This window comes from Arvicola amphibius, chromosome 10, assembly GCF_903992535.2.
Source record: "Arvicola amphibius chromosome 10, mArvAmp1.2, whole genome shotgun sequence".
Taxonomy (NCBI): domain Eukaryota; kingdom Metazoa; phylum Chordata; class Mammalia; order Rodentia; family Cricetidae; genus Arvicola; species Arvicola amphibius.
The window spans coordinates 110,084,798-110,098,823 of NC_052056.1; the positions used below are offsets into that span (position 1 = coordinate 110,084,798).

At 45.3% G+C, this 14,026-nt stretch overlaps 1 protein-coding gene across 1 annotated transcript in view; it reads left to right on the forward strand.

The window, feature by feature from the left end:
- Usp12 (ubiquitin specific peptidase 12) overlaps positions 1-13,703 on the forward strand; it is a 51,706-nt gene extending 38,003 nt beyond the window's left edge. The window contains exons 4-9 of the mRNA XM_038345849.2: positions 541-770; positions 3,222-3,298; positions 3,407-3,490; positions 7,731-7,928; positions 9,119-9,197; positions 10,827-13,703. Of these exons, the coding sequence (XP_038201777.1) occupies positions 541-770; positions 3,222-3,298; positions 3,407-3,490; positions 7,731-7,928; positions 9,119-9,197; positions 10,827-10,928 (770 nt within the window). The 3' untranslated portion in view covers positions 10,929-13,703. The remainder of the gene's footprint in view (positions 1-540; positions 771-3,221; positions 3,299-3,406; positions 3,491-7,730; positions 7,929-9,118; positions 9,198-10,826) is intronic.
- The last annotated feature ends 323 nt before the right edge of the window (positions 13,704-14,026 follow it).

Sequence of the window (14,026 nt, forward strand, 5' to 3'; positions counted from 1 at the left end):
GGGGAAAGGGAGAAGGGGGGCAGAGAGGGGGAGAGAGAGAGAGAGAGAGAGAGAGAGAGAGAGAGAGAGAGAGAGAGAGAGAGAGAGAGAGAGAGAGAGAAAGAGGAGAGAGAGAAAGAGGAGAGAGAGAGAGAAGAGAAAGGAGAGAGAGGGAGGGAGGGACAGGAAGAGCCTCGCAGGAGTTTTGAAAACCTCAACCCTCTTCTACTGAATTAGACTCTGATGGCCTGGTAATTCCCTTTAATAAACTGGTCTCAGCGTAGGTTCAGCCTGGTAGTAAGTGTGCCGCACTCCTGAGGACAAGCTTGCCTTTGGTGAAGTGTTTGTGGGGAACAGAGACGATGACGCTCAGCTGCTTCTTGTCTCCCGCGCTCGTGGATCTGTTAGTGCTGCTTTTAAAAAGCCTTCGTCTTTATTTTCCTCTAATTCAGTCATAAGTTTTAGATGTGGAAGTTGTCTATTTCCTTGTAAAGTATAAATAATTAGTGTGTACTTCTAGTTCTGATAAAATGTCAGATGCAGTCATTTCTTTATTTTCAGAGCTGTTTGATAACTACATGCAACAAGATGCCCATGAATTCCTAAATTACCTACTCAATACAATTGCTGATATTCTACAAGAAGAGAGAAAACAGGAAAAGCAAAATGGCCGCGTACGGAACGGCGATGTGGACACTGAGGACAACAACAGCACACCAGACCCGACATGGGTCCATGAGATTTTTCAGGGAACATTAACTAATGAAACCAGGTGTCTTACTTGTGAAACTGTAAGTCCATTGGAATGCTTGGTATGGAAAATGGTGTGATTTGTTACATTCAGGTTTTTCTTTGAGAACAAGGGTGTGGGAGATGAACTTGAAATTGGAAATCTGAGGCGAGAAATGTGTGTTCCAGGCACTTGTCAATCTAAAAGCATCCGCCTATACTTTATGTTGCTATGTCCGGTGGTGGGTGCTTTCATAGTGCAAGGGTGCTCACTGTAGTTCGAATATCTTGATTTTGTTTTTAGAATCATGTTATTGAAACTTTTCGTTAAGTAAGATTATAGGGGACGTACGGGTCATGGACACATAGTCATGAGTCTTAACCACAGGAACCTGCTCTGAGTCAAGCTTGGTTAGGTAATTTCATCACCATGGGACATTCTAGGGTATACTCACACAAACCTTACACAGTCTAGATGGTCTGTCAGACCCTCCGTGTTGAGTCTGAATAGCATCAGAAGACATGTTCAACACGAGAGTGTGAGGTGCTGCCACTTAACAGCGGTCTTCTCCAGGGAATACTTGCTGAAGATCACTAAAGGAATGTAAAAGGAAATCACAACCCAGAACATCCAGTGAAGTGAACATAGAAAGCTTACAGCGTTTAACGGTGATGTGCCGTGCTTCTGTGTGAGTAGCAGCACAGTAAGCTTACTGATGCCTTTGTCTCCAGTGCCTGAGTTAATGCACTGCTCACACGATGAGATGGCTACAGGGCAGCGGGGTGATGGGGACTTTTCAGTCCCCTAATAGTCTCACAGGGCCACTGTCTTCTTTGTGGGCTGTTACCTACAGCAGTGTGGCACGTGACTGAGTTCATTTATTTCCCCGCTTCTACAGTTGCACATAGTGTTGTTGGGATAGAACAGTACTGTGTACCCTCAAGGAGAGGCGAAACTTTGGGTGGACACTTGGTAAAGATGAAGCTTCAGTTGGCTGCCAAGAATCAGATCTACATTAGGAAATAAATAAACTCCTTTCGTGAGTAACTCTTAGTGATGGATCTTCCTGGGTCAGGGAAGAGGTGCTGGGACAACGGTCTGTTCAGAGGTTTTGCGCCTAGAGAAAGGCCGCCGTGGTGTGAGTCTCTTCATTGCCTGAAGCAGCAGTTCCTTGGAGGACAGTGTTTGATTCTAGGTATTACAGCAGCATTTCCATTGGAATAGTGGGTATGGTCAGGGAATTGGACAGGTTTGTTTGTTTATTATAATAGACTTTGATCTGTTAGACATCAACATATATGTATGCATATGTATGTGGCACATATATGTATATACATACACATTTCAGTCTTCATTGAAACAAAATAGTTACTTGTTGAGAAATGTAGTGATAGGTAAGATTCATCCTGGGAGACTTGTGTAGCGCTCTGCCAGGCCTTGAAGCCAGGTTTGTATCAGAAGGGGGAGGATAGAGAAGAAATAGTTTAAAGAGAAAGTGGTAACAGCCATCCTGTTTAGTGTTTGACTATTATTCATGTAACTCTTTTTCTACCAATAAGTTCTTCTGTGGCCTGAAGTATATATTGTAGAGAATGTCCTTAAGCCTAAACCATCAGTATGCATATTCACAGCAAGTAATCATGTTCCTACCTTTGTCAAAGTAATCTAGTGGGGTGAAATCTGGGTTCAGTCCAGAGTGTGTACATGTACATTGTTTCTTTTGGTATCACACACATTAAGAACCAGCACTGCCAGAGAGAAGGTGAATAGAGGGTGGTAGACTAAGCTGGAAGTCTGACCCTCAAGATGCCCAGCAGGAACAAAGACTGCCCAGTAATATCCAGACAGCATTAGAGTAGAGGCAAGGATGGCTTCCACGGGTCCTATCATGAGTACATATGCAGTGGATCCAGTGGCGGGTGTTGGAGGGGAGCCAGCAGACACAGGAGCTAGTTGGGGCAGGCTGCAGCTTTACATCTGTTCTCGGAAAGTTACTCTTGGTTGTATTCCTTGTCTTGTCTTTTTCTGTTTTTCTCCTTAAATGTGGATGTATCCTGAGTTTCATTGCATGTTGGTTGTTATTGTGCATCGGGGACATTGTGTTTCGTGTTCATTATCACATGTCCCAGTGAGTCCCCTCTGGATGTATCTCCTGACTGGAGCATCTATATAATGCAGCTGGGCATGTTCAGAAGTGAAATTGTGCCTCACCGGGAGACAGCCTGTGTTTCTCAGAATGTGTGATACAGTGTGCCCACACATCACCGCTCTGGGAAGCTGAGAAATTCTTTTCTTCCTGGCCTCAGCCAGTGAGATCCTCAGGGACCTTTGATGTCTTTTCATGCGGGAGATGTAACAGGTGGTCATTGGTTCAGTGCCTTTTAGGTACTGCTCTTCAAGTGTTGTCTGCTGAGCATAAGGAGGAAGAATGCTTAGTCTGTTAGTAGATACGTTTAAGCTGGCATCTGAAAACCCTGGTTCTTGGCAATTGAAATAACTCCTATATTTACAGATAAGCAGCAAAGATGAAGATTTTTTAGACCTTTCTGTTGACGTGGAACAAAACACATCAATTACTCACTGCTTAAGGTTTGTGTAGAATTATTTCTTTGGCAATTTACTATTTACTTTTGGCATAGACTATGAAGTGAATTTTTTCAAGCATCCCTAACGTAAGTCATTTTGCACTTTTCGCAGAGGTTTTAGTAACACAGAGACTCTGTGCAGTGAATATAAATACTACTGTGAAGAATGCCGGAGCAAGCAGGAAGCACACAAACGGTAATTTCGTGTCTTCTGAGTTAAAACAGAAACCAAAGTGTTAGATGATATTGTTAATAGGGTGCCTGTGCGTGTGTGTCCGTGTGTGTGCAGTGGCACCAAGCATGGATGTCAGAAGAGTGTGTTCAGGGATTGTCCACTATCTAGGGACTGAACTTAGGTTTCAGGCTTGCATAGCAAGCACTTTTACCCGCTGAACTATTTGCCAGCCTCTTTTGAAATTATTTTAGTGATTCTTTGGCCATAGATGTTGGGGGTAGCCTTTTCTATCTGAAATGATCTGTAGAAGTGTCCATTGACTGCTCATTCTTAGTTGTGTTTGTGTGCTCTTAGCATGTATGGATGTGTGTGTATGCAGGGGCAGAGGACGACACTGGACATTGGATTTTCTGCTCCATTGCTCCGATGTGGGATGTCCTTCTGTATATTGTGTTGCTTTGTACCTCAGACCATGCCCTAGTAGTCTATAGGCTAAATAAATTCCCTCAACAGCTCTCTGCCTTGTTTTCCCTCTGGCAGGGTCTGTTACTGAACCTGAGTTCAGTTGAGTTTACTGTTTTGTGACTAGCCATCCAGCTAGCAAGCCCAGGTGATACTCCTACCTCTGTGCTTCCCCCTCCCCCCGTGTGTGTTGCAGGGTCTCACTGTGTAGTCCTGGCTGCGTTAAACTCCCTGTGTAGATCATGCTTGTCTGAAACTCAGAGATCCGCCTGTCTCTGCCTCCTAAGTGCTGAGATTAAAGGTGTGCACCACCATACCTGTCTTTGAGTTTTGTTCTTTTTTAAACATGTGACTACTGGGAATCCAAACCCAGGTTCTCATGCTTGCATAGCAAGCATTGTTATCTGCTGAGCCGTCTCTCCGGTCCCATAGTCTTAGTGTTAGTGTTAGCAGTTAAGGCCCAGTGAGAACTGCTAGCTGGGCGATGCCTGGTCTGCAACCATATATTACTTCTATGATTCATGGCTCCAGGTTTTGGCTTAGATGTCTTGAAAAGGAGTCCTGAGGTTACGTGTCTTGTTAAGGGTTATACAACTGTAGTGTGTCCTAGGTGTTTGAGTGTTCCTGTGCTCGGTGATTTCCTAGGGGTTGGTACTTGGTATATAGTCATGCTCACAGCTAAGATTATCATGGAAAAGATATAGAGCAAAGGGCACAGCCAGGCAGGCTTCCAAGAGGTCCTGTTCCAGTGACACAGGACACTGAATTTCCCCTGTCTGATGACATCATGGGAAGCTCTTTGCGGGCTCCATGCCCGGGATTCCTATTGTGTGCTTGTCGTATAGGCATTCTCCGCTGCCTTGCTCTAGATTCCAGGCTCTCAGAAGGGAAGCAGGTGTTCAGAATAAATGATCCTGGGCAAGCAGTTGGGCACAGGGGTAACTGACATGTGTGGGGTTGGAGGTGTTCCTTAGACCCAAATTCCCAAGTGCTGCTCACTGTACTGCTCCTAGAGCCAGGCTTCCTGAGGGTGGGCTGGCCATGCTGGGGTCTGCACACAACACTGCTGTTGCCCCTGCCCCTGAACTCTCGGTTAAGATGGTTCCTAGAATTCTCTATGGAAGCTACATTTTCCTGTTGTAATTTTTAGGTACTTAGTGTAGAGCTATGTAAGATTGCAAATACTTCATTCTTCATTAACCTTCCATTTGAAAAGCTTCAGGTGCACTCAGACCTGATGGAGGAGTGTCTCTGTGTTAATTTCATTGGTTAATAAAGAAACTCGGCCCTTTAATAGGACAGAAAATTAGGTAGGCGGAGTAAACTGAACAGAATGCTGGGTAAAAGGCAGTGAGGCAGACGCTTCAGGCAGTCGTCATGCTTCTCCTCTCCAAGACAGACGCAGGTTAAGATCTCTCCTGGTAAGCGACCACCTTGTGGTGCTACACAGATTACTAAATATGGGTTAATCAAGATGTGAGTAAGAGGCTGAAACTAATGGGCCAGGCAGTGTTTAAAAGAATACAGTTTCCGTGTAATTATTTTGGGTAAAGCTAGCAGGGTGGCGGAATGCAGCCCCGCCGCTCCATCTACACAGACCTCCCTGTTTGAGTGGGTTATAGTCTACCACTGTTCTGTTTTCGTGTTCCGGTTATTTGTAGCTCAGCCGGTGGCAAGCGGTTCCTTGATGGCTCCTGTGCCCCATTGCTTCATTACATTCTGAGTGCGACTGAACTTCTTGCACTTACCTGGAAACTAGCCATTTCTGTGAAGGGCTGTGTTCCTGTTCAGGGGCTCTGTGGACATGTGTCTTGCTGTTCAGATGTCACTATTCCTGAGCTGAGCAGAGGATGTGTGGACATGCAGAAGTCTGTGCCTGCACCTGTCCATACTAAAAACTGAATTTGCTGGTGGCCCAGCATGGGCTTCATTGCTGTGTCTCTTTGTTAACATTTGTAATTCTCTTTCTGATAGTGAAGATTGGCTCTGGTCATTTTTTTTTTTTTTTTTTTGGTTGGCAGCCCTGTAAGTAATCAGTCTCTTTCCCAGCCTGACCCTTCATCCTCATGCTGATACCCTCAGTCTGCAGCGCCTTCCCTCCTCCTGTGCTCACACAAACTGCTTTTTTTTTTTGACCCTATATAATAGTCCAACTGATTGCTCATAAAAAGAAGAAAAATAAGCCAAGATTGGGGCATGGAGCAGTACTAGGGGTCAAAGCCAACATGTAATGATTGAAGATAATAAATGTGAACTTTTATAAGGATTACCGAACAAGGATTGAGGCAACCTTGGGAGAAATAGTGTTGAAGAAGAAAACAAATATTAGAATGTTTCACAATTAAAAGCCAAACTCTTTAATCCCAGATTATTTTATCCCCTTCTAGAATATGTCATTATTAAACCTGGTGATTTTTATACAGTGCAAACACCCTGAATTAGTCTTTAATACTGTTGTGGGAGTTGCCATGGGGAGATAACATTCGTATCCAACTCAGGTCCTGAAGACATACCAAAGAAATTTCACCATCTAACTTGGTGTAGCTCTGAGTTTGTTGAGGTGACTCTGTGGGGCGTGTCTGACAATATAGGAAAACTAAGTCCCCAATCCCCCTGCTCAGCATGCAGGCAGCCCCCATGAAGAGTCTTCTCTTTGCCTGTGTAATTACAGTTCTCAGGGGAGGGTATCAGTGGGATTAATGGCAAGAGATTTGATTAGATTTAAGGTTTACTGCTTGTTGGACGCCATATCTGACCTGTCACTGAGCCCAAGAGCCTCAGTCTAGGCCGTGGCCTAGGAAACTCCTCCCCTTAACACTCTGCTCAATGGGCGTAGTACTGTAGACCACTGTAATGTAAGTGGGCCCAGGTACATATTTGCCACTCAGAGTAGGAATCAAAACAACACATTTTTGCCAATGAGAAATAGGTTTGTTTATTCCTGTAGTGTAAAAAAAATCTGTGTTTAACATCGATTGAACTCTGGAAAGTGTTTTCTGTACCCTGCTCCTTGTGGAAGTGTCTTCTCTGAACAGTGTTGTCAAGATGCCTGGAAAAGTGTTGTGTGTTGTTCTGCTTTGTGGTGGAAGAGATCTGAGCCCTGTCTGTCGAATGCCGGCTGCAGCAGTGCCCTTTGCTGAGCATTGCCTCAGTCACAGTGGTTTTGCTAGAGTGGCTCCTGGTGCCATAGACCATCAGTGACAGACCTTGGACAGTTGACCTTGGGGTGTGCTCTGAAGTTGCCAGTGGCCACACTCCACTTGTCCCTCAGGCCACAGTCAGAACAAGTGGGTCATTGTTGCCTAGAAGGAGAGAGGACAGTGCCTGTCCTGCAGCTGTTAAGAGGATCAGGCACTCTCAGCTGGTCATTGTCAGCTTCTGACGGCCACGGTGCTCTTCACCTTGAAGGCCCTCCACTCCCTGTGAAGCCTCTTCACCCAGCACTTCACTGTGCGCTCCTTAGCAGTTCCTGAGCCAGATGAGCTGCTCACGTTGTCAGCAGTCTCTGCTGCCTTATGACCTGGTTTGTACCCAAATAAGAAAACCTCACATTTGCCTTTTGTTTAACATCAGTTCTATAGAAGAAAATAAATGTAAGTAACTAATCCATTAGCAAAAAAGCATGGAGTGAGAAGTGTGCTTGAAATGTTGTGTGCGGAAGCATATTTATTAAGAATGTATCTCAGTATCAACGTCATATTTCAACAGGGCCAAAAATGTAATTCCTTTTGCACCAACTTAATTCTTTTAATTCACAGTGAGTGTTTTCTGAAATCCTGTCTTCATATTTATTTTTTAGGATGAAAGTTAAGAAACTACCCATGATTCTGGCTCTACACCTGAAAAGATTTAAGTATATGGACCAGCTTCATCGATATACAAAGCTTTCTTACCGGGTAGTTTTTCCTTTAGAACTTCGTCTATTTAACACTTCAGGAGATGCAACCAACCCTGACAGAATGTACGACCTTGTCGCTGTCGTGGTTCACTGCGGAAGGTAATAGTGACTAGGGCATAGTCCTAGTAGAACAGAGCATGCTCAAAGTGTTGACAGTGACTGGGCAGGGCTAGGGATGACACCTAAGACTTTTTGAATTAATTTTATGTCGGTGAGTGTTTTCCCTGCGTGTCCATTTGTGTACCGTGTGTGTGCCTGGTGCCCTTGGAGGCCTGAAGACATCAGATCCACTAGAACTAGAGTTACATCTGGGTGCTGGGAACTGAACCCTGGTCCTCTGCAAGAGCAGCAAGTGCTCTTTACCACAAACAGTGTCTCCAGCCCCGCCCTGACTCTTCTAGACAGAGTTTTGCTGCCAGCCCAGGACGGCCTGAAATTTCAGTCCTCCTGCCTCAGTCTCCTGAGTCTGGAATTACACTCTGTGCTACCACACCTGGCTGGAAGCTAGGATCCTTCATCTTTTTCAAGATCAGTTTGCTTTAAAATCAGTTTCTGACATAGACATTTTATCACTCTTCTTTAGAACCTTTATGTTTTAAATTTATGCCTTTGTTTTTATTCTTGTTTACCTATTAGTCTAAGGGCCTATGTCACAGCCTCTAGAACGTGACAGTCTTATTGGTTTCCTTTACCTGTTTGGTTTGGGTCTTGAAATGATGCCTGAAGAGATTTTCAAGATAAACTGTCCCTGCATGTGCTTAGGTATGTTTCGTGTCTGTGGCTGTGAGAAGCATTTAAGTGGCTTTGGGAATTGCCTTCAGAAGTTCTGATTTTACCTCTGTGTGCATTTATCATTTCCAACTGGCCAGATCACGCCCAGTCCCACTCTAGTCCTCTTTTCCTGCACTCTGCGTGGATACATGCTTGGATCCCTTCTTTGCGGGTCAGGGGACAGTGTTGTGATTTGGGGACTGGACCCAGAGCCTTATACATGCCGAGTGTATGCTGTACCCTGAGCTACATGCCCAGATCTATGAATGTGCTTAGCATTCCTCCAGAGTATGGGAGTTAATCACCAGCACCCATCTCCGGAGGCTCACAAGGGCCTCTGACCAGCTCCAGGGGATCTGAAGCACTCTTCAGGCCTATTGAGGGCATCTGTATTCGTGTGCACCAACACACACGTGCACACACATTTTTTTTTAACTTTGAAATTTAGGACAAGAAGGTAATAATGAATATAACATTTTTAAAAAGTTAACTTTTCTTCTTTTTTTCTTTTGTTTTAGTGGTCCCAATCGAGGCCATTATATTGCAATAGTTAAGAGTCATGATTTTTGGTTGTTGTTTGATGACGACATTGTAGAAGTAAGTAGCTTCTTCGCTTCTTTGGAGTTGTGCATTTTCCCTTCACAGCTGCTCACTCATGTGACCGATGGTAGGTATTAGTCAGTTGTTCAGGGCTTTAGATTGCAGCCTGAGCTATAGTTTTCCCCTGTTGTGCAAGCCTGTGCTTGAGTTACCAACCAGCCTTATACAGCCCAGAATAACAAAGGAAAACGTACAGTCCTATTGTGTTGTTTGGTAAAACTGTTTCTTTTTCTTAGAAGGTATTGAGTGCAGAAGTTAACACTTGTATTAGTTAGATTGTTACTATGTAAAACACCAACACCAAGGCATCTTATAGAAGAGTGAGGTTTGGTTTCTTGAGACAGGGTGTGTGTGTGTGTAGCCTTGACTGTCCTGGAACTCACTCTGTAGACCAGGCTAGCCTTGATCTCACAGTGTGCTTCTTGCCTCTGCCTCTTTTGAGTGCTGGGATTAAGGGTGTGTGCTGCCACCACCCGGCAAAAGAAAGAGTTTAATTGAGTTTATTATGGTTTCAGATGGTTAGAGTCCATGATGGAGGCAGTAAGAGTTCACATCTCGATCTGCATGCAGAGTACAGTGGGAATGAGGAGAGTCTTTTAAAATGGCAAAGCCCCATTGGGCGGTGGTGCCACATGCCTCAAGAGGCAGAGGCAGGCGGATCTCTTGAGTTCGAGACCAGCCTGGTCTACAAGAGCTAGTTCCAGGACAGGTTCCAAAGCTACAGAGAAACCTTGTCCTACAAAACAAAACAAACAAATAAATAAAATTGCAAAGCCCACCCCCCAATAATACACTTCCTCCAACAAGGACACACCTCCTAATCCTTCCCAAACTGTTCCACCAGAGACCAAGCATTCAAACATGCATGCGAGTTCATGGGGGCCATTCTCATTCAACCCGCCACACCTGTTACGAGCTTTCCTTTGTGACGGTGTACACACTCAGATGTGTGCTTGCAGCCACCAGCCGGGTGCAGTGTGGTGGGTTTTCAGCACCCAGCAGGCTCCCCATCCTCTTTGGCCAGCACAGCACTCCATCTTTCTGTCCTCCATCTCTTGGCACTTGCTGTTTAGACTTTTGCTGTGATGATTAATTTTTGTTCTGATTCACAGTGACTCTAGGCCTGGCTCTTGTTCTTACTCTACTGTGAGATTCATCCCCACAGTCCCCACTGAGCCATGTGGCGCCTGTTCACTGCTTTGTGATTTTCTGCTGGTGGGTATAGCAGCCGAGACATGGCCTTTTGTAGGTTATGGACTGTTATGAGCAGAAATGCTTAGATCCTCCTTGTCCTGGTCCTTGATTGACAGACACTCTCATTGCTCTTGACTCTATGTTAGGCTAGACTGCTGGAGCGTGCCATTTTTACACATCCAAAATAGTTGACAAGTAATGTGTTTCAAATGGCTCGACTGACATGGGGAAGGTGAGGTGCCCGCTCAAGGTAGCTGTTGTGTTCAAGTTGGAGCTATTGCGAAAGGTGTTCCCAGCGTGACTGTAACACTTCTCAGCATGTGGCTGAACACTGTTTGCCCGTCCTTAGCGACCTTGGATACTGTTGTTTGTTGTAGTTTAAAGCATGGTCGTCATAGCTGAATGTGCTAATGTTTTTGTTCTGCCTCACAGAAAATAGATGCACAAGCTATTGAAGAATTCTACGGGTTGACGTCTGATATCTCCAAGAACTCGGAGTCTGGGTACATCCTTTTCTATCAGTCTCGAGACTGAAGGGAGCCAAGGTGGAGAGAAGCGGCTGCATGCTTCTCTGGTGGTTTCGGAAAGGATCAAGCTGATGTTCAAGAAGAGAGAGATGCAGGACGCTCAGGGCAGTAGCACACTTTGCATACAATAAAGCAAAGACTGTGGATTAACATGCCCTTCCGATCACAGTAGTTGAATTGTTTGCTCAGGAATCATGCTGTCTGTGCAGTTCCACACCAGGAGGTGAGATCAGAGATACCAGCTCCTCTTGTAAAGCAGCTGCCGGCTGCCTGCCGACACACATTTTCTCTATAACAGCACCAATGATGATTTGAGTTCCTCGGGAGGGCAGTGGAAGAATTAGAATGTGCTCGGTTGCTGGAGCATGCCTCACTGTGCGCGCACGGGATGCTTACACTGTGGATGGGAGCAGCTGAGTGGTCTTTTCAGACGTACCTTTTGGAAAGTACCTTTGGGCCCAACACTCACAGTTGCCTTCCTGACACCCAGAACTAGCAACACGGAGCCCAGTGTCAGGAAGTCAAGGATACTCTGCTTCTCTGAAGAAGCGTGTGATAATGTACAGTGTATGTACACAGAGGGGACGTGGGTCAGAGTGGCTTCTTGGTTCCCCCAGGGGAAAGACTGGCGTTGTAATGATCATTTTCCTTATTTATTTTATTTAGCTGGTGGAGTCCGAGCATTATATGAAGTGCCGGTGATTCTGTCAGCAAATCCTAGCACATTTTCCCAGTGTGTCAGAGGAGGTAGTTCTGTAGTCTGTCTCTGTAAGGTGAACTGAAGAGTCTAGTAATCACTAAGATAATCATGACATGATCGCAGTGGGTGGGTAGATACTGTCAGGAGGGCTCTCCCTGGCTGAATAGTTGCTCTTTGTCATAGTTTGTCACTTGCTTTTTTAAGGTTTTTTTTTTTTTCCAATGAAGTAGAAATTCCCTGTTGCTAGAATGATAAAGGAAACCCCAGTGTGATGTCGGCACACTGTCGGCCAGAACCCCAAAACTGCTCGCAGTTGTTAGTCTCTTTAGCCTTGGGAAGGACTGCTGGACCCATTAGTACCTCAGCAGCCAGGGAGCAGCTAGAGCCCTTTGGAAGATTACACTTTGGTGACAGAGACCAGTAATCTGGAGGAGCAGCCCCTCCCCCTCCTGACCTGCCGCAGCCATTAGAATGGTGTTCAGGAGCTTGTGACACGGTGCAGGGAGTCTCCGTGGACGGCTGAGCATCAAGTGGTATGGCAGGGCTCAATGTAACTTGCAGAAAGCAATGAAAGATTATGGTCCAAGTCCCAGCAGCCCAGAACTGGGTGGTCCATCACAGTGCACTCTGCATGCCGTGGTGGTGGCCTGTTGATAAGCCCCTAATTTTCTGAAGTTATTTTACTAAAACTGTTGACTGAGAAGCAAACAGCAAAAAGAAATGTTTTTGTGCTGCTATTAACATTTATTTTCTGTACCTTTTAGCTCAGGAAATGACCTCATCTATTCATCCCATAAGCCGATTTATAACAGGGTCACTTAGCTAATTGGGCTTCATAGACAGATGTGTTGGGAGAAAAAGATGATCTTTTGACAAACTCATTTTATAGTTTCTGAAGCCTTACCTGGCTGGGGTTTGTGATCTGCCAGCACCGCACAGAGAGCACAGCCAGGAGCGTGAGGGAGTCAGAGCCGTGAGAGCAGGTACACATCAAGGGCTTCAAACAAATTGTGTGGGAATTCAGAACTGCGTTTTTTGCAGCTTCGTGTTCAAAGAAAAGGCATAAAGTATGGCTGAGTCCTCAAGGCTGCCCCTTGCAGCACTGAAGTACTGTGCTGTTGGCTTGTACACAGTGTTTTGAATTTAAAAACGTATACAGAAGAAAGCCTAGTTCCGCTTGGCAGCAAGTCCTAGCCAGGGTGCTGAGCTGGCAGTCAGCACTCCCCCGCTCAGGTCCGCTCTGGACAGTCTGCAGGGGAAGGACTGCTGACTGTTGCCTCTGCTCCTTTTCACTCTTAGTGAGAGGGAGCTAAGGAAAACATTTTGATTTTATCAGAAACTCAATAAACTTTAAAAAAAATCCAGGGTTTGGGTTGGGGACTGGGAATATCAGGTGTAGTAAGTGGAAAAGGTGACCCGGCCAGCTCGTGTTTCCAGGTGATCTTTGCCTGTGATTATGATAAGGCCAGGTGCAAGTTGCGAACAAGCCTAGTTGCTGTGTAATTATGTACATGTTTGCTGGGGCAGCTGTCCCAAATTTTGTATATTAGAACAAAAGTTTCTATGAATTATCGTAACTAAGAGTAAATATTCTAAGTTAAACCCCACTTCTGAGTCACGTGATTTCTGTCATAGGAATTTGACCTTTAGAAGGTCACTTAGGACAGGAGCCACACGGCTTAGGAGGGGGCAAGGAAATGTGTGCTGTGGTGGCCTCAGGGCCTCAGCCATCAGCGTAGGGTTTTTCTTTCCTTGATGGCCGTAGGAAGACCTCACTTTCATGTACGCCTGATACTTTCTGTAAAGATTCTTTCCATTAAAAATTCTCCTCGTGAGGGGTGTGGCTGGGAGCTGGGAGGCAAGGTGCTGGAGTCCTGGCTCGCCAGTGAACTTAACTGTGTGACCTCGGGCCAGTCACTGACCTCTCTGTGCTTCAGTCCCTCCCGTAAATGGGAGTAATACCTACCTCACAGGGTTGTTGTGGGGATTAATTAGAGATAATGTCTGTAAAGCACTTAAGGTTCTTTAAGAAGGCGCTATATAAATACAAAATAATATCTATTAAAGTTGGCTTATTTGTGATTGTTGGCTTTTAAGTATATATTTTTTCTTTTTGCCCAAAGTGTATTTGGAATTAGAAGCATACACTTTAGGACTTGTGTTAGTCCTTTTGTGTGAGTTAGAGCTTTTGTTACTCAAAGTTCCTCGGAGACCACATGTGTATGAACAGTGGTTTGTGTGCTCTCAGATCTGAACAACGTCTGCTGTGTTTTCTGGCACCGTGACGACATACTAAGACTTGTGGTTCCGGGGGCTCAGTTCGTGGTCAGTTGGCTCCATGAGTTGGAGCTGTGGCAGACGGACTACCTGGCCCACAGAGCTGGGGCCGCACCTGAAAGCCATAT